The 24,559-nt window shown below is 41.5% G+C and overlaps 1 protein-coding gene across 9 annotated transcripts in view; it reads right to left on the reverse strand.

The window, feature by feature from the left end:
• ELMO1 (engulfment and cell motility 1) overlaps positions 1-24,559 on the reverse strand; it is a 589,784-nt gene that overhangs the window by 395,563 nt on the left and 169,662 nt on the right. For all 9 annotated transcript variants that reach the window (XM_027539543.1, XM_027539544.1, XM_027539545.1 and 6 more), the window contains one exon: positions 7,388-7,438. In XM_027539543.1, coding sequence (XP_027395344.1) covers positions 7,388-7,438 — 51 coding nt within the window. The remainder of the gene's footprint in view (positions 1-7,387; positions 7,439-24,559) is intronic.

Below are 24,559 nucleotides of genomic sequence, written 5' to 3' on the forward strand. Positions count from 1 at the left end.
AAAATAGCCTTAGTTTTGATTTTCCAAGCAGTTAGAACAACTGAAAAAGACTCTAACAGCTGTGTGGGTGATTGTATCAGAGAGTATTATTTTCCAGCATTGTCCTAGGAGAGAAAACAAGTTTCATCTTGAGTCACTCAAATAGCATGGTGTGGCTGCCTAATGTCCAGGGATGAGAAAGTTCTGGGCCCAAGCTCAGAGGCAAACAGCCTCTGAGGGATCACAGTGGACACAGAATAGGTATATGCAGTAGATGCGTGCCAAGTATTTACCATCTTTGTTCTTTACGGTCCTAATTAAAGCTTTTCCCAAGGAATTTCCCGAATGGTTCTGGGTCCATGATACCAGCGAAGAAGTAATCAAAAAAGTCTATAGGCTCAGATATTTTCAAATGTGCACTCAATATTGCCCAGCAATCCAACCAAGTTTCCCTGGAATGTCTGCTGCATGCGTACTAAGTCATCAGTTATGTCTGACTCTTTGTGACCCTACGGACTACAGCCCGCCAGGCTCCTCTGTCCACAGGATTCTCCAGGCAAGAATACTGGAGTGAGTTGCCATGCCCTCCTCCAAAAGATCTTGCCAACCCAGGGGATTGAAGGTGTGTCTCTCAGTCTCCTGCAATGGCAGGTGGGTTCCTTACCACTAGCGCCACCTGGGAAGCTCTCTCTAAAATGACTCTTTCACACCTTTTCTTATTTCCTTAAACTCCCTCATTTCCTGTTTCCCTCACACTGGTGATCTTGCCTTACATTTTATTGAGGAAATCAAAGTAATCAGCCAGGAATTTCTGCATCTTCGTATTTCAAAAAGCACAGAGTTCCTTCAGCTTCCTGTTTGCAAGGACACGGCCCCGGGGCCTCTATGCTCCTGCTCTGCTTCTTTCTGAATCTATGTACCTGACCCCTGTTTCCTGTCCAAGGTCAATCGTTCCCTTATCCCCAGCCCTAGAGCTGTCACCCTCTCACTTTCTCAGGCATTCTGCCCCTACTGTGTCCCCCTTTCTTTTGTACATCAGTCTCTCTCTGTGCAGTAGATCAGGTCCAGCTACAAACATCTCTAACAGGCCCTGTTTTAAAAACAAATGAAAAGGTGTGTACATTTGTCACACCTTTGCACATTGAGTCAATTCACTTCCAGCCAGGCCCTCGTTTCACTGCTTCCATTCTCCACAACAGTTCTGGAATTAAGAGTGGGTCTAAAATTGCCACTCACCTCACCTCACATTCTCCTCCTCACCTCCATCCACGAGCTTCCATACTCACCCCTATCTACCCATACAACGTCTCCATGACGCCCTGTCTACCTCGCTCATCTGGTCCTCCTTACCTTCTCAGCAGGCCTCAGCATACCTAAGTGTGCCTAACAGACTCCTAACTGCCTGGTTGACGTGTCCTCATGGACACAGGACAGGCATCTCTAATTCTTCATTTCCCGCTTCCTAAACTTTCTATTCCAGTAAGCAGCACTGCTGTTGATTGTGCCCAAACACCAGGGACATCCTTGCAGTCTCCCTCAAGGAGAACCACAGCCCCAGGATCAGGAAGTGCTGGGGCTTGCCCTCCAACACTCCTTCAGACCCTCCATGTCCAGAACACACAGGCAGCCCGCGCCATCATCTCCAACTGGCACTGCCATCCCGTCTCCTAACCCGGCCCCTTGACACTGGCAATCTGTTCCGGGGCAGCACCCAGAGTGATCCTGTGCCCCCCTCTGCCTAAAAGCTTCCACTGGCTTCCCTCTGTGTTAAGCTCATAGGGCAACGGCAAGAAACAGAACTTAAGACATCCTGCCATCTGTTTTAGGTTTCTCAGCTCAGGAGAAAGAAATTGGCTCAAAAAATCATTAACAGTCTTACAGTTAAGAATCTCTGACAACCTGAATCCACAGAGTGACTGGGGTAACACTGTTTTTCTTTTCGCCACAGTAACCGGCCCCCCAAATCAGCGCAGCAGGCTCTTTAACCCAGATGCTTCTAATATCAGTTCCCCAAGTGCAAGAGAGCAGAAGGCAGGGTTGCGCTTAAAGCTGACGAAGCAACAGCAGATACTTGATAAGGAATTTTATTTAATTTGTCCACATGGGCCAAAATGAGGGATAAGAGGCAAGAAGAGTTCAGGTCATATATAAAAGGGCTCCTAAAAATCTGATAGTTTGGAATACTGGAATGGTTTTAGCATGGAATGTCATGATTCATCTCTCGTATACTGTAGTGACATTATGAAATTTGTTTGCAGATTTATTTAATTAAAAATAACATCAGCCGGGACTTCCCTGGTGCTCCAGTGGCTGATTCCGTGCTACCACCACAAGAGGAACAGGTTCGATGCCTGATCAGGGAAGATCCCATATGCTACAGTTCAGTTCAGTTCAGTTCAGTCACTCAGTCGTGTCCGACTCTTTGTGACCCCATGAATTGCAGCACACCAGGCCTCCCTGTCCATCACCAACTCCCGGAGTTCACTCAAACTCATGTCCATTGAGTTGGTGATGCCATCCAGCCATCTGTCGTCCCCTTCTCCTCCTGCTCCCAATCCCTCCCAGCATCAGAGTCTTTTCCAATGAGTCAACTCTTCGCATGAGGTAGCCAAAGTACTGGAGTTTCAGCTTTAGCATCAGTCCTTCCAAAGAAATCCCAGGGCTGATCTCCTTCAGAATGGACTGGTTGGATCTCCTTGCAGTCCAAGGGACTCTCAAGAGTCTTCTCCAACACCACGGTTCAAAAGCATCAATTCTTCAGCATTCAGCCTTCTTCACAGTCCAACTCTCACATCCATACATGACCACTGGAAAAACCATAGACTTGACTAGACGGACCTTTGTTGGCAAAGTAATGTCTCTGTTTTTCAATATGCTATCTAGGTTGGTCATAACTTTTCTTCCAAGGAGTAAGTGTCTTTTAAATTCATGGCTGCAGTCACCATCTGCAGTGATTTTGGAGCCCCCCAAAATAAAGTCTGACACTGTTTCCACTGTTTCCCCATCTATTTCCCATGAAGTGATGGGACCAGATGCCATGATCTTCGTTTTCTGAATGTTGAGTTTTAAGCCAACTTTTTCACTCTTCTCTTTGACCTTCATCAAGAGGCTTTTTAGTTCCTCTTCACTTTCTGCCATAAGGGTGGTGTCATCTGCATATCTGAGGTGATTGATATTTCTCCTGGCAATCTTGATTCCAGCTTGTGCTTCTTCTAGCCCAGCATTTCTCATGACGTACTCTGCATATAAGTTAAATAAGCAGTCTTGACATACTCCTTTTTCTATTTGTAACCAGTCTGTTGTTCCATGTCCAGTTCTAACTGTTGCTTCCTGACCTGCATACAGGTTTCTCAAGAGGCAGGTCAGGTGGTCTGGTATTCCCATCTCTTTCAGAATTTTCCACAGTTTATTGTGATCCACACAGTCAAAGGCTTTGGCATAGTCAATGAAGCAGAAATAGATGTTTTTCTGGAACTCTCTTGCTTTTTCCATGATCCAGCAGATGTTGGCAATTTGACCTCTGGTTCCTCTGCCTTTACTAAAACCAGCTTGAACATCTGGAAGTTCATGGTTCATGTATTACTGAAGCCTGGCTTGGAGAATTTTGAGCATTACTTTACTAGCGTGTGAGATGAGTGCAATTTTGTGGTAGTTTGAACATTCTTTGGCATTGCCTTTCTTTGGGATTGGAATGAAAACTGACCTTTTCCAGTCCTGTGGCCACTGCTGAGTTTTCCAAATTAGCTGGCATATTGAGTGCAGCAGGGTGCAGCCAAAATAAAATAAAATAACAGCAGCACATGGTACAGAAATATGTATTATCAGAAGTTATAAAGTGAAAAATAGAGTTAGCATAATGCTAAAAGTTTCTTGTGATATTCCTTGAGAACCATTTCTATTCTTTTATTGACATATACCTATTTTCCCTGTGCATCAGGGGGATGACTCTACACATCGTGTTCTGCAACCTGCTTTGGCACTTAATAAAATTCTGAGGTGCTTCTGAGGCAGCACATGCCACATTCTTTTTCACATCTACACAGTATTCTGTCACACAGTTATCACCTAATGCATTTAACTAGTCCCAACTGATAGCTAATAGGTTCCAATAGGTTTTGATTATGGAAAGCAATGATGCATACAGCCCTGTATGGATGTGTATGGGGTGTGTGTGTGTGTCTGTGTGTCTGTGTGTGTATCCTACAGTGCTTTTGTGAGACTATCTACTGAATAAATTCCCAGGAGTCAAATTGTCAGAACAAAGACACATGCATTTTAAGCTTGGGTGAATACAGCTAAATTGCCCTCCAAAAGGCTGTACCAATTTATACTCTTGATCCCACAGCATCTTTGCCTCGTGCCTTGATTATCAAGAAATGTACATTTTCATCTCTTTTTTGAGAGGAAGATTGAGTTTCTTCTTTCATAGCTATAGGTATATAGCCATATATAGGTCTATGTAGATCCTGCTTGGCAAGATAAGATAGATAAATATATAGATTTATAGACAGAGAGAAAGAGATCATTTTTGTTTATAGATTTTGGACCATATATTTTGGGGGCAGTTTATTTATTCACAAGGGATCCTGCAATTTGAGGAATTAACCCTCCATTTTTTACTTACATTGCCAATAGTTTTTCTTAATTTGCTATTTTTTATTTTGTTTCTGGAATTTTTCGCAAATATGAAAGTTCTGTGGTGTTTTTATTTTTGGTAATCAAATTTATTAATCTTTTTCTTTGTAACTTCTGAGTTTTGTGTCCTATTTAGAACTTAGAATGGCTTTCCATACTCCAAAACTACAAATATATTTACTATAAAAACTTTCCAAAACAAAAATTTCAGGAATGTGAAAACAATGGTCTGGAAACCTAGGCTTCCTCTATTAATAACAGGAACAGTAGTCAAAATTTATGTAAAACATGCTTCATGCAACATGTGACCTCAGGTTAGATTTCCATAGCTATTATTAATATTATCATGACAGATACAAGGAAATACTACTTAGCAGCATAATCTGAAGGTCTTCAAACCTTTAAATGCTCAAAAACTCACACATATTCACACACATTTCCAGGGTGGGTTCATGGCTATATTTTCATACCACTGGGGAGATAGATAAGGATATGACATCTAAAAAAGATATATATTTAAGATGGTCAGTAGAGAGATTGTCTGAAGATATGCAACATAGAGGAAGACCATATGCCAAGTGTTGGGCTATTAAAAGAATAACTATGCAGTTTTTTTAAATCTTTTATTATTAATGCCCTATTTTGTTAGGAATAATCCAGAAAGAATAGTTTTATAACAGAGTAAGACTGAAAATAAATCCTTCAAAATGCCATTGATAGAGTGGACATGAGCTGCACATTACCTAAAACAAGAGTGTGTGCATGCATGTGTCTATGAGTGTGGGCGAGTGTGATACTGTGGCTACAGAGAGAGTTCAGCTGAGGTAGATACAAAAACTTGTAAAAGTTAGCACAACACCATTTGCTGGTTTCTTTATGGTACTCTAACACCTCCTTGCAAATTCAATAGAGACAGTTTTCAAAAATATATTTTTATTGTGTATATAAGAAGTGAAAGAGTTAGCATATGCTGACCCATATTTTTTCAGTCAAACACAAAATCTTTAAAAAGAAAATCTACCAGCAACAAACAAAGTTTAAAGATCCAATATGTCTTGCTTATAGAGTAATTCCCAATGCTAGACTCCATGGCTACAGTCAAACCATAAAGTGCTTACTTAAAGTGCAGGAGCTTGGACCCTTGACATCTTAGAAAGATGTCATTATTCAGCTTCTCTTTGAAGGCCCAGACATCAGCATTTTTAAAGTTCTACCAGTGATTCAACTTTGGGGACCACTATTCTCTGGCAAATGTAAACTAGTCTCTTGCAGGGGGACTCTATTGTATGGTGTTGTTTTTGTGCACTGGTTTTTGCACGTCTCCCTTCACTGTGTTGGGTACACGAAGGGCACAAGCTCCAGTGTCCCCAGTGAGGCCAAGTCACACCACAGTGTCAGCACATTGGCTTTCTGGATGCTGAGAAACTTCACCCTGACAAACACTAACCTTCTTGCAAGCAGTAGCTTGGCACTGCAGAAATTTTGTTCATGAAGCCAAGGCGTAGATTAAAAAAAAAAAATGGCGTCTTTCTAATTCTGAGATGAAACAAAAGGTATACTCTTTCTTCCCATCAACCAGATGAATAATTTCAACAGGATATATAGGAACTACAAAACCCAAATGAAACCATGGTCTCTAAAAGTCAAATTAAGGTGAATTCATGCTAACTGAAGTAAGGTCAGTGCTAAGGCAGACAAAAATGTCTTGGCTCAACATGGAGTCACTGAAAAAGGAGTGTGAATGGTAATTTCCCTTTAGTGGGAAAGAAGGTACCAAAAGCCAGTTTAGCCAACTCCAGCAGCGTATTCTATTGAGCCCATCACTGTGTTTACGCTCAAGATGTTACTGGGTAAAATGTTTAGGTGTTTGTAAGCCTCTCTAATGTAATTTTCAACAAGAAGAATTTGTGGTGGTTACAGTACCCACAATTTAATTTTAGCCAGATGCTTTTCCCAATTTTTAAATTTATTTTTAGCCTAGCACATGGCTTCAGTGGAAACTGAAAATGAGAGCTAGACACAGTTTTCATCACATATGCAGAGTGAAAATAGTAACACTTGGTGTATTTTGTGCAGATTATTTTTTAGGAAAGTGATAAAATGCACTGTGAAAAAAACATAGTTTAAATATGCTAATGTTACTACCCAAAGTCTCCATAAGCAAGTAAGAAAGATCAAGTTAAGCAATACAGTTGGCTACAGTAATCTAAATATATTGTAGCATTTTGTTTAGCAGTTTTTATTTGGAAAACTTGAAAGGGTTTTTTTCTAGAATCAGCTGTCAGTGAAACAACAGAAGTGGCAAATATTTCTTAAACTATATTTGATGAATCGTCACAATAACTGACCAAACCTTAGGAAATACTTAAACTTTTTCACTCTTCCATACACAGACACACGCCTTTTGACTTTCAAGGGAAGTTTAACAGGCTGTCTCTACTTGTGTTCCCTTTGTTTGTTCAGATAGTCTTAGGTGGATCTGTGGGTAGGTAGGTAAAACCGATTCGCAGGGTAGAGTTATCCTATCTATGTTATGAGAATTGTTGATATGACCACGGAATTCAAACTTTAAAGTGAATTTACTTGCACATAACCTGGAACAAAAACTTCCTTTTCTGTGCCAGGAAATCAAAGGGCGGCATTCCTGCTACTCCAGAATAGGGGAACACTCCAAAAATCTTTTGTTTCACATGAGTCACCTTGAAAATTTAATATCCCATAATCACGTATAACAAACTGCAAATCACAGAACCACAAACAAGCATCAACTTACCGGAGATGTGGTTAATCGAAGGATAGTGCCATTTTTTATTTCATTTCTATTCTGGAAAAGAAGAAAAAAAAACTGTAAATCTTCAAGTGGAAGCTTGGGAAAGAAGAACACAAAGGCACATATCACCTAGCAGAGAGTCTATATATAAATAATATGCATTCATATGATTCGGTCTATTGTCACTTGAATAATTTTTAATTCTTTCTACAAAGGACTTTAATCTGGGTCCCAAGGCAATGGCACCCCACTCCAGTACTCCTGCCTGGAGAATCCCACGGATGGAGGAGCCCGGTAGGCTACAGTCCATGGGGTCGCTAAGAGTCGGACACGACTGAGTGACTTCACTTTCACTTTTCACTTTCATGCATTGGAGAAGGAAATGGAAACCCACTCCAGTGTTCTTGCCTGGAGAATCCCAGGGACGGGGGAGCCTGGTGGGCTGCCGTCTATGGGGTCGCACAGAGTTGGACATGACTGAAGCGACTTAGCAGCAGCAGCAGCAGATGCATTAACTTTATTTCCCCCTTCAATTCTTTTTTTTTAATTTAATTTTTATTTTATTTTAGAGTATAGCTGACTTATCGTGTTGTGATAGTTTCACATGTATAGCAAAGTGATTCAGTTATACATATGCATATATTCTTTTTCTGATTCTTTTCCTATATATGTTATTACAGAATATTGTATAGAGCTCCTTGTGCTATACAGTAGGTCCTTGCTGATTATCCATTTTTATATGTAGTAATGTATACATGTTAATCCTAAACTCCTAATTTATCCCCCCACTCCTCCCTTTCCCCTATGGTAACCATAAGTTTGCTTTTGGTGTCTGTGAGTCTATTTCTGTTCTGTTTCTTTCTATCATCATGGACAGCATACCATACAGAGGAAGCGAATATGAACCCAGAGAATAGATACATGGGACACAAGGATAGCAATCAAAACAAGCAAGTTTAAAAGATTATTAAAAGGAGTATTATCCAGCAAAATCATTCCTACATACATCCCCAAGAGAACCGAAACTACATAACCATACAAAAACTTGTACCTGAATATTCAGAGAAATTTTATTCATAACGGCCAAGGTATAAACAACCCAAATATCCATCAGCAGATGACTGGATAAACAAAACATGGTAAATCCATTCAATGGAATATTACTAAGCCATTAAAAGAAACAAAGTATTGATTCATGCTACCACACGATCTTGAAAACATTAAGTGAAAGAATTGAGATGCAAAAGCTATGTATTTTATGATTCCATTTGTCAAAAGAGGTCCATCCATAGAGACAAGGAAGCAGACTAATGGTTTCAAAGGGCTGATGGAGGAGGATTTGGGAGTGAGTGTTAACCGGCACAGGAATTTTTTTTCAGGGGTGATGAAAATGCTCTAAAATTGATGGTGGTGATGATTTTAGAAATCTGTGAATATAGTGAAATCCAACAAATTGAAGAATTAAAAGCCAGTGAGTTAAAGAGCCTCTTGATGAAGATGAAAGAGGAGAGTGAAAAAGCTGGCTTAAAACTCAGCATTCAAACAACAAAGATCATGGCATCCGGTCTCATCACTTTATGGCATAGATGGGGAAACAATGGAAACAGTGAGAGACTATCTTCTTGGGCTTCAAAATCACTGCAAATGGTGACTGCAGCCATGAAATTAAAAGACACTTGCTCCTTGGAAGGAAAACAATGACAAACCTAGACAGCATATTAAAAAGCAGATATATTACTTTGCCTACAAAGGTCCATATAGTCAAAGCTATGGTTTTTCCAGTAGTCATATAGGGATGTGAGAGCTGGACAATAAAAATGGCTGAGCACCGAAGAATTGATGTCTTTGAGCTACGGTGCTGGAGAAGACTCTGGAGAGTCCCTTGGAGAGCAAAGAGATCAAACCAGTCAATCCTAAAGGAAATCAACCTTGAATATTCATTGGAAGGACTGATATGAAGCTCCAATACTTAGGACACCTGATATAAAAAACTGACTCACTGGAAAAGACCCTGATGCTGGGAAAGATTGAAGGCAGGAGGACAAGGGGACGACAGAGGATGAGACGGTTGGATGGCATCACCCACTCGATGGACATGAATTTGAGCAAGCTCTGGAAGATGGTGAAGGACAGGGAAGCCTGGTGTGCTGTAGTCCATGGGGTTGCAAAGAGTTGGACATGACTGAGCAACTGAACAACAACAGCAACAAACTGAACACTTTAACAGGTGAATTTTTGGTCTGTGAATTATCTCAATAAAGTTGTTCTCTTTTTTGGGAAAAAAAAAGTTAAGAAGGAATCTGGTTTCTGGTTTCTTAACATTTGCTGGTTTCTATTGAACGTTGCCTTGAAGTTAAGAACAAACAGCATATATGAGCAGATTCCAAATTGGTCCATCTCCACTCAGCAAGTATATTGGAAGTGAGTGTTGTGAAGCTTTCACTTAGCATCTTTGGCATGCAAAGGAGAATTTCACTGGCAGTTTCCTCTTCTGCCACCAGAGTACGCACCATGCTCAGCTTTCAGGAGTTGACCTTCTGGGAGTCACACCACCGCATCCCCCACCCCGGAGCACTGAGCCAGGAGGTTAATAAAGTGCCTTGTGGGTCAATCTCCTGCACCATTTCTGACAAGCCACAAGCTAGAATTTGCTCAGGATGCAGCAGGCACATTGGAGTAGTAGGAAATTTCTCAGAATGAGATGCCATAAACACAGAATACTCACTCTCGCCCTCAGCCAATTCTGATGACTTATTGGAAAATGAATTTTCTAGAACAATTATCTGAAAGCGAGCAGGCCTCAGGCCAGTACTTTCTCCCAAAGAAATCCTAATCTGAACGTTTTACACTGAGTTCAGCAGGCCTGAAAGCTCCACACTGCTAGATCCAAACTTTCCTCGGGCAATTTCAGCCCAATTTAGAGCATCCCCAGCCAGACACCCTGGGCCACCTCTTGAGAGAGCAAGGTCTTCATTACCAGAAGTGTGTAGGCAAGGGCTGGATGACCACTGGGCAGCCCGGTTCAGTTATAAGATGGTGAAATGAATTTCAGTATTTTTTTAAAAAATCTTTCAACTCTAAAATTCTATGCCTCTAAGAGAAATGGAGAGGAAAACCAAAAATACTCATTATAGAATATTAAGGAAGCCAAATAGATAGCTATGTCTTTCCTGCTCAGGTTTTATATGAATGAAGAAATAAAGGAGTCAGAAGGTGAAAACCTAAAATATCTCCTTTATTAGTGATTATGGAACACAGGGCTGAGAATGATAACCAGCAGGCAACTAACGAAGCCCTCAGATTAGCATACCTGTTGAGGTTAAGACCCAAGTCGGGTTCCTTCCCAAGAGGAAAAGGGGGCCTAGTTTATTCTTCCCAAGTAACAAATCAAGCAGGAAAAGAGGGTATAAAGAGGCCTGGAGGGTTTAGCAATAATCTCTCCTCGTGAAAATTAGTAGTGGTGATGAAGCACTCCTAATAAAAGCGGTAAATTAACATTTATTGAAAGGCACTGTGGTGAGGGATTTGGGGTTTTGTTGGAATGGTTATTTAACCATCATAACAATCTTATGTTCACTTTAAAGATAAGAAACCAAAGCTGCCAAGAGGATAAGTTATTTGCCCAACATCAAGGAGGGGGAGGGGGGACTCAAACCCCTCAGGGTGGAGGCAGATGACGTCAGAGGCTGTGCTCCCTCTGGAAAAGGTAAACAACTTAGACCTTGCATTCCTCGTTAGAGGGGCGAGCTCATCATCTGATTGCCATACATGAGAGCAAAGAAGTAAGTGCGGTATTAACAAACGCTCTGCAGATTCCCAGGTGCTCTCCAGGATGTCCTGGACATGAGGCACTGGGTGGAATTATGGCTGGGGTGACCTCAAGCAATTGACCTCCATGTTGACTCCTTCCACACAGACTCCTGACTTTCTGGGATCCAAGAATGAGTACTCTGAAGAGAGTCTTGAGGGTTGTTTATTTAAAACAAAAGCAGTGTCAAAACCACTGACAGGCAGGGCTGGGTTCAAATTCCATCTGACTCACACCACCTTGTAAGCTCAGTGCAAGCTATTCAACCACTCCAATCTAAAATGGGAAGAACAAGTCATTGCTTAGAGAATGCAGCAAGAACCAGATGTGACGTATGAGCTGTGCCTGGCCTAGAATTCTTTCAAAATGGGATTGTTACATTGAGAGCAGCACGCATCCCTTCTCAATCGGCAGCTGATTTGCTTTCTGTCTCTTCCTTATACCCAAAATACATTTTTTAATCAGTGTTTAGTATTTTGGAACAATAGATAAACAACAACAAAAAAAAATAGAAAAGCCACAAATATATGCATTAAAAACTTTAAGGTCCCAACAGAAGGGTAGATCAAACTCAAAGAAAGAGCCAATGGTAGACATCTGCTTCGTAGACTTTTCCATCAAGAAAATCCCCTGGATGCCACCTCTCGTGCCACTGACTGATGATGACGCCTTTTGCTCTCCAAGGAAGTCGAACTTGGGATGTAAACACAGGAAAAGGCTTGGACTTATTCTTATTTCATAAGTCTCATCCAGACAGTGTAGGGCATCACTGATGAGTTGGGTTTCCGGCTAGGATAGTCTGAACTAGATCCACATCTCACTTCTTACCTGGGGAATCTGGTACAAGTGACATAGCTACCTTCTGTGTCAGCTTGTTCATGTGTAAAATAAGGATAGCACCCGTCTCCTAAGGCTGTTCTGAGGATTAACTGAAATAATCCATTTAAAGTGCTTAGGACAGAGAATGGCACCTTGCAAACGCTCATGAAAAAAGTTAGCTGCTTATTATTAAGTGCAAAAATAACATCCGAAAAGCACATTGCTGCATATGCTTACTTGTTTTGAGCCAGTCTCTATATGTAATCCAGCCAGTAAAAATAACAGTCCGTCTAGGTGATCTTGAGTCTCAGACTTCAGGAAGTCAGCAGCACATATCCAGCGGGATAACAAATGCTATCAACCATTCACCTATTCCATCAGCAGATCAGCACGGCTGAGGGGAGGTCTGGCACACAGCATGCTCCACATTAAAGGCTGAGGACCTGGCACCCACTCTTTTATCATACTCTCGGGCCTCTACATCTGTTTCAGAAGGGACTTCTTTGATGCAGTCCTCCAAGCATCCAGCAAGCGGTGTGTGTGTGTGTGTGTGATTTTACTTACTTATCCTGCCCATTGCCTGCCTCCCTCTACCTCCTGTCCATTCCCTCCAGCTTACCCTGACCAATTCACCTCCATCCGCTGATACTCTGCCCCAGCTGGCATGGATCCATTCTTCCTTAGTGAAGTGAGTAATACTCTAGCCAGCTTTGTCTGATCAACAGGTTATGTCAGTGACCTTTGGTAAGCAGATTTCAACAGGATCAATCCAGCAGCATTCAATAGAGGCACTTTTCTCAGGCCAGACAAGGAACATCATTAAATGACTTATAAAAGCATGTGTGTGTGCGTGACGGGAGTACTTCCCTGATGGTTCAGGGATTAAGGGGAAAAAAAAAAAAAAGACTTTGCACTTCCAATGCAGGGATTACAAGTTTGATCTCTTATTGGGGAACTAAGATCCCACATGCTTTGTGGTATGGCCAAAGAAAAAAATTAAATTTTAAATTTTAAAAAATATATAAAATTTTTAAAAGATATGCACTTTAAAGAAAAGCATGTGGGAGAAGGAACAGCAACAACAAAAAAAAGTGAACTCCCTCCCTCCAAACAGAGAGGGGGATTCTGCAAAACTAAAGAATGTATTCATCAACTCACAGAGCCAAGAAACTGTCCCATGCCCCTCTCTGGGAAATCAGTCTTTAATCCCTGATTCTCATGGGATCTTCATAACACTGGCTTGAGAATCACTCTGAGTATTAAAATGCAGATTTCTGGGACTCCCCAGCCCGCCAAGCACACACTCAGGGGCCTCAGCGGCTACATTTTCACTATGCTTGCAAATAATTCTGATGCACAGTAAAGTTTAGAATCATCCCGGTCTAATTCATAAGACCATGCAGCACATTTAGAGTCAGTGTTTGGAATTTCAAGGTAATAAAGTAAGGCAAACAAGACTAATGGCAGCTCCTTACAAATGAAGAAGAGAGCAGCAGAAAGAACATTTCTGCAGAGAATGTCCTAAAGTAACAGCACACAATGTACGGGAAGAATGACAAGGGCCCAGTGAAAGCCGCTAAACCCCGCTGTCACAGCTCCTGCCACCCAGCAGTGGCAGACTGTACTAGCCCCTGACATTCACAAGCATCTCCATAGGATGTCTTTGTGCTTCTTCACAGAACCAGCTCAGTGACTCGGCCTCTGTGTGGATCAGATAATAAGATTCCTCAGGAAAATGTCACTGTTGTCATATTTTGCCTTCTGAAATTTGTTTATCTCAGTAGGCCAACTTTCTATGTAGCCAGGCAATATTAAGAATTATTCCCTGGTCAAAAATTCCAAATTCTACCCCCTTCCTGTGACTGAGAAAGGAAAGCAGGAGGTCAGAGGGGGAGGGGGCACTCACGACCAGACCCCGCAAGTCCAGGCAGCTCCAGGACCTTTTCTCTGGTTCTGCCTTTGTCTGTCACTGTCTCTCTCCCCTGATGTGATGGGGTCCTTACTTTGGAAATAATACTAGGAAATAACGCTGTTCTTTGTATCCATTACTCAGTCATCACAGAGGCTGATTTTTCACTGTAAACCTGATCCTTTCTATCCTTTATGTGTCCATTTGCATGATCTTCAAATCTTTGGGCTGAGGGAAATAACTGAGGACCACATATGACATGCCGGTTGCTAGGTTACAGAGCAATGCCTCTAGACAGAGGACTACAGGTCTAACATTTGAGGAGGAGGATAGAAATACCCTAAAATAAACCTGAACCCCCAAAGGCCAGGAGAAAAAGGCTGAGAGGTGCGGTGGGGAAAAAGAATAAGAAAGAAAGGGTGGCAAACTCTTCTAAAAGCACATTTCACATAACTAATATTGCAGACTTCCCTGGGGTCCTTACCATCAAGGACCATGTTCCTTCCCAGCCCCACGCCCCAGCTCCATATAGCTTGAGCAATTCATCATCATCCATGGACGGAAGGATCTGGATGTGACTTCTTTCCACTATTTTTTCATGCCACTAACTAGATTCTATTCTCAGTTATTGTCTTTCTTTAGTCAATTTATTTTTCATAACACCATGTACCATTCACACAATTCCCCAAAGCAAAAGAAGATAGACAAGACAGGTGATAAGGAATATTTAGCTAATTACCTATCTGTCCTATGTAAACACAGACCATGATAGGGGAGGGCCTGTTCCATCAGAACGCTTTGTTCTCTTTCTACCTGTAATAAGATCTGGGTAAAAGGAATGGAGAAAAGCTGGTAGACAGTCCTCAGGAGCCCAGGGAATCTATGGGATGTAGTGATCCCAGGGGAGAGCCAGAGGAGAATGCCTGTCCCCCTTTTCGTTTTCATCAACTGCTTGTAGGAGACAAAGAACAATGTTTTCTGGAAAAGAGCATGCTTATCTTAAAGGAACAGGCACTATTAGATTTCACTGCTGCTTGGAAAGAGGCACCTTTTAGAAAGCCAGGGAAGATGCTTGCTTTCTCAGCCAATTTCATATGGCAAGAGTGAGACACAACTACCTTTGCCAGTCCTAGGTCCGGGCCCTAGGACCAAAAACTCAGGGTAGAACCCAATCCATGTCTCTGTCCTTCTAACATCCTAGAGAAAAAACTGATTGAGTCCAATCTGTTAAGAAATAATAAAAGGTCACTATGTAGATAGCATATTCAAAAGCAGAGACATTACTTTGCCAACAAAGGTCCGTCTAGTCAAGGCTATGGTTTTTCCAGTAGTCATGTATGGATGTGAGAGCTGGACTGTGTAGAAAGAAGAGAGATGAAGAATTGATGCTTTTGAACTGTGGTGTTGGAGAAGACTCTTGAGAGTCCCCTGGAAGGCAAGGAGATCCAACCAGTCCATTGTAAAGGAGATCAGCCCAGGATGTTCTTTGGAAGGACTGATGCTAAAGCTGAAATTCCAGTACTTTGGCCACCTCATGAGAAAAGTTGACTCACTGGAAAAGACTCTGATGCTGGGAGGGATTGGGGGCAGGAGGAGAAGGGGATGACAGAGGATGAGATGGCTGGATGGCATCACCGACTCGATGGACATGAGTTTGTGTGAACTCCGGGAGGCCTGGCGTGCTTCAATTCATGGGGTTGCAAAGAGTCGGACATGACTGAGCGACTGAACTGAACTGAACTGAACTGATGTAGATGGTGAATCAACCTTGAAGTCAGAGTAGTCAGTTCCCTTGAGCACAGAAGGTGACAGGGATAATTTTGGTAATACAGACAGTGGGGTAAGCACTAGCAACATCTCAATACAATAAACAAAGAGAAAACATTTAAGACTTTTGAACATTATGACGGAGGGAATGTTTCAGAGAAATAAATCTGTCAGCAGCAGTGAATTAGAATGGAGAGTAAGTTAAAGAGATTGGGCAAGGTGGTGGAGGGTTGCAGCAGTACACAGCTGCTTCCATCTCTGCAAGGCTTGGCATTCACTATATTAGACCCCGGATTCCAACCACAAGACTCCTGGCTGGGAGCATCTCCTGTCTCCAAGTTAACAATCCAACAGAGAGACCCAAGAACTGAAAAACTAGTAATAAGCTCTGTGACAAAAATCTGTGCCTTTCTTCCTACACATGACTTGCAGGACAATGAACAAAGACACATTTTTCATGGGTGATTTCATAATGTTTAGCAAAAGCCTTAAAAATCAAAATCAAATTCTATGAAGTTTTTTCCTTTGGAAACACCAGAAAGGCAAACATTTTATGAAAGATGTCCACCGAGGCATCATTTATAACAGAGAGAAAACAACTAAAAGCAAGCCCAGATACTTTAGTTATTCATTTACTGTCTCTTAACCCGAAATCCAACATTCTTGGCCCAACTGCATATTGGAGCTGGGCCCTGCAACCATTTCCCTTTTGCCATCTAGGAGAATGTTAAACTTCACCAACAGAGAGCACTGGAATGATCCTGCCCGGTCATCAAAAGGCGGTTCTCTTTTATCATTGTTATTATCATCACCATTATTATTACTATTATACAAAGAAGTCCACAGGCCTCATCCACCCTCAACCCTTCCCCTAAAATAACTTGTGACGGTCTATCTACTTTTTGGAACCCTATTCTAAAACAACCTGGGATTCTGTAAGGACAAATATTTTCTGATTCAGGTGAGTCAGTGACAATTCTCACCAGGCATTTTTTTTTTTTTTTGCTGCGCTGGGTCCTCACTGCTGTGAGTGGGATCGTTCTCTAGTTGTGCAGAGTAGGGGCTACTCTGGAGTTGCAATGCACGGGCTTCTCATTGCAGTGAATTCTCTTGTTGCGAAACACAGGATCTAGGCACATGGGCTTCAGTAGCTGTGGCTTGCAGGCCCTACAGCGAACACGTTCCAGTAGTCGTGACACACCGGCTTAGTTGCTCCATGGTATGTGCATTCCTCCTGAACCAGGGATCAAACCTCTGTCCCCTTCATTGGCAGGTATGGAGTCTTATCCACGGCGCCACCAGGGAAGTCCTCTCCAGGCAACTTTTAACAACCTTGTGGCTTTTGTCTTTAAAAGCTCCTGACTCTCTTCCTTGGAATATTCTTTTGTGTTTACCCCAAACCTGTGTCTTCTGAATTGCAAATCTTAAGACCCCCCAAAAACTCTTTTCTAATATGCAGCCTCCTGCATTATTTTTAAGTTAGCACATAAAAAATGTAGGTTGCATAATAGTATTGCACTATGAATCCAAATTGATGGAATATATTATGTGTGTATAAACTGATAAAATGCTGATGTCCAGGTAGATCCAGTAACAACTGGGCAACAATGCTTTTTACTTACAACATATGAAAAAAAAGAAAAGAAATTTTTAAAAATGGCTGATATTGTGAGTATTTGCCCACCCCAGCTAATGAACATTGGTTATGTTTCTAGGGGAGAAAGCAATCTCCATGGTTTTGGACAGAAAGATTTGCACAAGCTAGGGTAAACCACATAGATCAGGCCTCCCCTATGGTCCTTTTTTTCTATCTATTTGAGATAGAGATTTCATTGCCAGCCCCTCCTGCTATCAATTTTAACATAACCCCCAATCAGATGGCATGTGTAAATGTTTAAACCTGGATTGTGAAGGGCAAATCTCAGTGGTCTCAGAAATCCACAAAGTGCTGGAGAAGAGAGCTGCACTTACAGGAAAGAAGCTTATGCTTGTAAAAAAAGAAAAGATTTTAAAGGGCCATTCCAGTGGCATTGACAAGCATCACTAAGGATGCTGCTTGTTTTTCTTTGGTCACGTAAGTCATGTCTGACTCTTTTGTGACCCCATGGACTGTAGCCTTAGGCTCCTCTGTCCATGCAATTTCCCAGGCAAGAATACTGGAGTGCGTTGCCATTTCCTTCTCCAGGGGATCTTCCCGACCCAGGGTTCAAACCCCCATTTCCTGCACTGGCAGGCAGATTCTTTACCACTGAGCCACCAGGGAAGCCCAGGAATGCTGCTACAGCTAGGAAAATACAGACGCTATGGCCTACTCTAGGCAAAGCCAATGCAGACAACAGACTATGGAGTGAGAACGAGACGCAAACCTTTATGATGGAGGGGAGAGCTACTGAATAAAATGGGATGGAAACACCAGAAAAGGAAGAGTAACTGAGCTTGCTGCTGGTTTCAAAGAGACAGTGTGGTGTCTGGCATCTCGAACACAACCTGCTGTGATGTGAGCCACCCTAACACTGGTATCAGATGGGACTGATCCAAACCTCGGCATCACTACTGACAGCTTTGTCACCTGGGCATTTGGCATAGAGCCTGGCACATAGCAGGTGCTCAGTGAACATCCGGTCAATTAATACATGGGCATGACAGCTCCTCCGAGCCCACCTCACTGCTATAAGGAAGATCGTCACACCTAGACCGTATGGTGTTGTCATGGGATAAAATTAGACAGTGCTAATAAAGGCTCTGCCTGGCACTGGGTAAGGACTCGATACATCATTCACAAAGAAGAGGCAGCTTGGGTACTGGGTACTGGAAATACGAAAAATCTGTCAGATCAAGAAGCGGGAACAGAAGCTCAGGCAGAGTAAATGCAGTTCAGGCCATTAGGTTCCCCTGCCTGAGATCCTGTAAGGCAGAGATTTAAAGAATCTCTTTTCTTTTTGCCCCCTTTCATGGATGTTTTGGAAGTCTAGTGAAACCTACAGATCACTTCTACAAATAACATTTTTAAATGCATAAAATAAAATACAGAAGCTTGCAAAGAAACCAATAGTTATCCAAGTTTTTGAACTGTATCATAGTAATACATATGCTACTTTTTCAGTATCAGTTCAGTTCAGTCGCTCAGTCATGTCCAATTCTTTGTGACCCCATGAACCGCAGCACGCCAGGCCTCCCTGTCCATCACCAACTCCCAGAGTCCACCCAAACCCATGTACATCGAGTCGATGATGCCATCCAACCATCTCATCCTCTGTCGTCCCTTTCTCCTCCTGCCCTCTTTTTTATCAGCAAACTTTTTCCATCAAGCGCCAGTTACTGAGAGGGAGGAGCCAAGATGGCGGAGGAGTAGGATGGGGAGAACACTTTCTCCCCCACAAATTCATCAAAAGACCATTTAAACGTCGGTAAATTCCACAAAACAACTTCTGAATGCCAGCAGAGGACATCAGGCACCCAGAAAAGCAACCCAATTCTTCGAAAGGAGGTAGGAAAAAATATAAAAGACAAAAACAGAGACAAAAGAGGGAGGGACGGAGTTTCGTCCCGGAAAGGGAGTCTTAAAAAGAGAGAAGTTTCCAAACACCAGGAAACCTTCTCACTGCCGAATCTGTGCCGAGCTTTGGAAGCACAGAGGGCAACTTAACAGGGAGAAAAAATAAATAAACAAGTAAAACTCGCAGATTGCGAGCCCTAAGGTAACTCCCCCAGCGGAGAAGCAGCGCAGACGCCTGCACACGCCATTGTCAAGCAGGGGCTGGACAGGGAGGCGTGGTGCGGGCTGCATCGCTTAGAGTAAGAATCTGGCCTGAATACCCTGAGCGCTATCTGAGCGAAATAATTTGGGCTAGCAAACCAGACTATGGGATATCTACCACGTGAAAAGCCAGCCCCAACCTAAGACACCGCCAGGCCCGCGCACGGAACAAAGGACTGAACAGAGATAGCCGGCTGCAGACCTTCCCCCTCCGGTGACAGGCAGCCAGAACCGGAAGGGGGCAATCGTAGCCCCAGAGAGACATTATCTATAAAACTGTAAGCAGGCTTCTTTGCTAACTAAAACTTCTTGGGGGTCTGGACGGTCAACATCTGCCTGAGAAGGTGCGCCGGTTTTACACCCAGATAACCGAGTGGCGGGGAGGCGATAAGTCGCAGCATTGGCGCTCGCCAAACACCTCATCACCTGAGCTGCTCGGACCTGGGAAGAGCACAAAATGCAGGCCCAACTGAGTCTGCGCCTCTGAGGACTACCCAAGTGCCTGAACCTGAGCGGCTTGGACCTGGGAGGTACATGCAGCCTAGGGCCGGCCTCCGATGGTTCCCGGTGGAGCAACCTAGAGCCTGAGCAGTGTGGGCAGGGAGGCTACACGCGCTGTGAGCGGGGGCAGACCCAGTGTGGCTGAGGCATTTCAAGCGCACGCCAGTGTTATTTGTTTGCAGGATCCCTCCCTCCCTCCCCACAGCGCGACTGAACAAGTGAGCCTAAAAAAAAAAACAAAAAAACAGTATCCTCCACCGTCCCCTTTGTTTCAGGGCGGAAACCAGACACTGAAGAGACCAGCAAACAGAAAAAGTTATAACAGAGGGAAACGCCTCGGAGATTAAAACCCTGTGGTTACTATGGACTACATAGGAAGGGGCCTATAGATCTTGAGAAATATAAGTCGGACCAAGGAACTAGCCAAAAATGAACTGAACCCACAATACTCACAACAAAACCAGAGAAAGTCCTAGATATATTTTTACTATTTTTACGATCATTCTTTCTTTTTTTTTTAATTAAAAAAAAAATTTAAGTCCTCTATTGTTCCTTTAATTTTCACTTTTATAACCTATTACTTTGCAAAAAAAAAAAAAAGACCCTATTTTTTTCTTCTTCAGCAAACTTCATATATATATATTTTATAATTTTTTGACCTTGTTTTTTTTTTTTTCTTTTTCTTCTTTTCTTTAACATTGTATTTTTGAAATTCCAAACTCTACTCTAGATTTTTAATTTTAGCTTTTTGGTATATGTTATCAATTTTGTACCTATAGTCTTTTTTAAAATTTCTGTGACTTTTTTTTTTTCTCTGTTTCTTTCTCTTCTTCTTTTATATAACATTGTATATCTGAAATTCCAAACTCTACTCTAGATTTTTAATATATGCTTTTTGGTATTTGATATCAATTTTGTACCTATATTTTCTTTATAATTTTTGCGACATTGTTTGTTTTTGTTTGTTTGTTTGTTTTCTCTCTTTATTTTTCTTCTTCCTTTTTTTTAACATTGTATTTTTGAAATTCCAAACTCTACTCTAGATTTTTAATTTTTGCTTTTTGGTATTAGTTATCGATCTTGTACCTGTATTTTCTTTATAATTTTCGCGACCTTATTTGTTTTTCTTTGTCTGTTTTTTCTCTCTTTCTTTTCTTCCTTCTTTTCTTTAACATCGTATTTTTGAAATTCCAAACTCTACTCTAGATTTTTAATTTTTGCTTCTATGTATTTGTTACCAATTTTGTACCTTTAAGAACCCAATCTTCAGGACCCATTTTTCACTAGGGAGCGAGATTACTGGCTTGACTGCTCTCTCTCCCTTTGGACTCTCCTTTTTCTCCACCAGGTCGCCTGTGTCTCCTCCCTAACCCCTCTCTACTCTACCCAACTCTGTGAATTTCTGTGTGTTCCAGACGGTGGAGAACACTTAGGGAACTGATTACTGGCTGGATCTGTCTCCCTCCTTTTCATTCCCCCCTTTTATCCTTCTGGCCACCTCTGTCTCCTTCCTCCTTCTTCTCTTCTCTGTATAACTCCGTGAACATCTCTGAGCGGTCCAGTTGTGGAGTGCACATAAGGAAGTGACTACTGGCTACCCCACTCTCTCCACTATTGATTCCACCTCATCTCATTTGGGTCACCGCTAACTCCCTCCTCCCTCTTCTCTTCTCCAGGTAACGCTGTGAACCTCTCTGAGTGACCCTCACAGTAGAGAAACTTTTCATCTTTAATGTAGGTGTTTTACCAATGGTGCTGTATAGAAGAAGTTTTGAAACTACTGTAAAAATAAGACCGATAACTGGAAGCAGGAGGCTTAAGTCCAAACCCTGACTCCAGGGAACTCCTGACTCCAAGGAACATTAATTGACAGGAGCTCATCAAACGCCTCCATACCGACACTGAAACCAAGCAACACACAAGGGCCAAGAAGTTCCAGGGCAAGACATACCAAGCAAATTCTCCAGCAACAAAGGAACACAGCCCTGAGCTTCAAGATACAGGCTTCCCAAAGTCACCCCAAAACCATAGACATCTCATAACTCTTTCCTGGACATTTCATTGCACTCCAGAGAGAAGAAATACAGCTCCACGCACCAGAACACCAACACAAGCTTCCCTAACCAGGAAACCTTGACAAGCCACCTGTACAAACCCACACACAGTGAGGAAATGCCACAATAAAGAGAACTCCACAAACTGCCAGAATACAAAAAGGACATCCTAAACTCAGCAATTTAAACAAGATGAAGAGACAGAGGAATACCCAGCAGATAAAGGAACAGGATAAATGCCCACCAAACCAAACAAAAGAGGAAGAGATAGGGAATCTACCTGATAAAGAATTCCGAATAATGATAGTGAAATTGATCCAAAATCTTGAAATTAAAACGGAATCACAGATAAATAGCCTGGAGACAAGGATTGAGAAGATGCAAGAAAGGTTTAACAAGGACCTAGAAGAAATAAAAAAGAGTCAATATATAATGAATAATGCAATAAATGAAATTAAAAACACTCTGGAGGCAACAAATAGTAGAATAACAGAGGCAGAAGATAGGATTAGTGAATTAGAAGATAGAATGGCAGAAATAAATGAATCAGAGAAGATAAAAGAAAAACGAATTAAAAGAAATGAGGACAATCTCAGAGACCTCCAGGACAATATTAAACGCTACAACATTCGAATCATAGGGGTTCCAGAAGAAGAAGACAAAAAGAAAGACCATGAGAAAATACTTGAGAAGATAATAGTTGAAAACTTCCCTAAAATGGGGAAGGAAATAATCACCCAAGTCCAAGAAACCCAGAGAGTCCCAAACAGTATAAACCCAAGGCGAAACACCCCAAGACACATACTAATCAAATTAACAAAGAACAAATATTAAAAGCAGCAAGGGAAAAACAACAAATAACACACAAGGGAATTCCCATAAGGATAACAGCTGATCTTTGAAAAGAAACTCTTCAAGCCAGGAGGGAATGGCAAAACATACTTAAAATGATGAAAGAAAATAACCTACAGCCCAGATTATCGTACCCAGCGAGGATCTCATTCAAGTATGAAGGAGAAATCAAAAGCTTTTCAGACAAGCAAAAGCTGAGAGAATTCTGGACCACCAAACCAGCTCTCCAACAAATACTAAAGGATATTCTCTAGACAGGAAACACAAAAATGGTGTATAAATTCGAACCCAAAACAATAAAGTAAATGGCAGCGGGATCATACTTATCAGTAATTACCTTAAATGTAAATGGGTTGAATGCCCCAACCAAAAGACAAAGACTGGCTGAATGGATACAAAAACAAGACCCCTACATATGTTGTCTACAAGAGACCCACCTCAAAACAGGGGACACATACAGACTGAAAGTGAAGGGCTGGAAAAAGATTTTCCATGCAAATAGGGATCAAAAGAAAGCAGGAGTAGCAATACTCATATCAGATAAAATAGACTTTAAAACAAAGGCTGTGAAAAGAGACAAAGACAGTCACTACATAATGATCAAAGGATCAATCCAAGAAGAAGATATAACAATTATAAATATATATGCACCCAACACGGGAGCACCACAGTATGTAAGACAAACGCTAACAAGTATGAAAGGAGACATTAACAATAACACAATAATAGTGGGAGACTTTAATACCCCACTCACACCTATGGATAGATCAACTAAACAGAAAATTAACAAGGAAACACAAACTTTAGACGATACAATAGACCAGTTAGACCTAATTGATATCTATAGGACATTTCATACCAAAACAATGAATTTCACCTTTTTCTCAAGCACACATGGAACCTTCTCCAGGATAGATCACATCCTGGGCCATAAAGGTAGCCTTAGTAAATTCAAAAAAATAGAAATCATTCCAAGCATCTTTTCTGACGACAATGCAGTAAGATTAGATCTCAACTACAGGAGAAAAACTATTAAAAATTCAAACATATGGAGGCTGAACAACACACTGCTGAATAACCAACAAATCACAGAAGAAATCAAGGAAGAAATCAAAATTTGCATAGAAACGAATGAAAATGAAAAGACAACAACCCAAAACCTGTGGGACATGGTAAAAGCAGTCCTAAGGGGAAAGTTCATAGCAATACAGGCACACCTCAAGAAACAAGAAAAAAGTCAAATAAATAACCTAACTCTACACCTAAAGCAACTAGAAAAGGAAGAAATGAAGAACCCCAGGGTTAGTAGAAGGAAAGAAATCTTAAAAATTAGAGCAGAAATAAATGCAAAAGAAACAAAAGAGACCATAGCAAAAATCAAGAAAACCAAAAGCTGGTTCTTTGAAAGGATAAATAAAATTGACAAACCATTAGCCAGACTCATCAACAAACAAAGGGAGAAAAATCAAATCAATAAAATTAGAAATGAAAATGGAGAGATCACAACAGACAACACAGAAATACAAAGGATCATAAGAGACTACTATCAACAATTATATGCCAATAAAATGGACAACGTGGAAGAAATGGACAAATTCTTAGAAAAGTACAACTTTCCAAAACTCGGCCAGGAAGAAATAGAAAATCTTAACAGACCCATCACAAGCACGGAGATTGAAACTGTAATCAAAAATCTTCCAGCAAACAA

Source organism: Bos indicus x Bos taurus, chromosome 4, assembly GCF_003369695.1.
Source record: "Bos indicus x Bos taurus breed Angus x Brahman F1 hybrid chromosome 4, Bos_hybrid_MaternalHap_v2.0, whole genome shotgun sequence".
In the NCBI taxonomy this organism is placed as follows: Eukaryota; Metazoa; Chordata; class Mammalia; order Artiodactyla; family Bovidae; genus Bos; species Bos indicus x Bos taurus.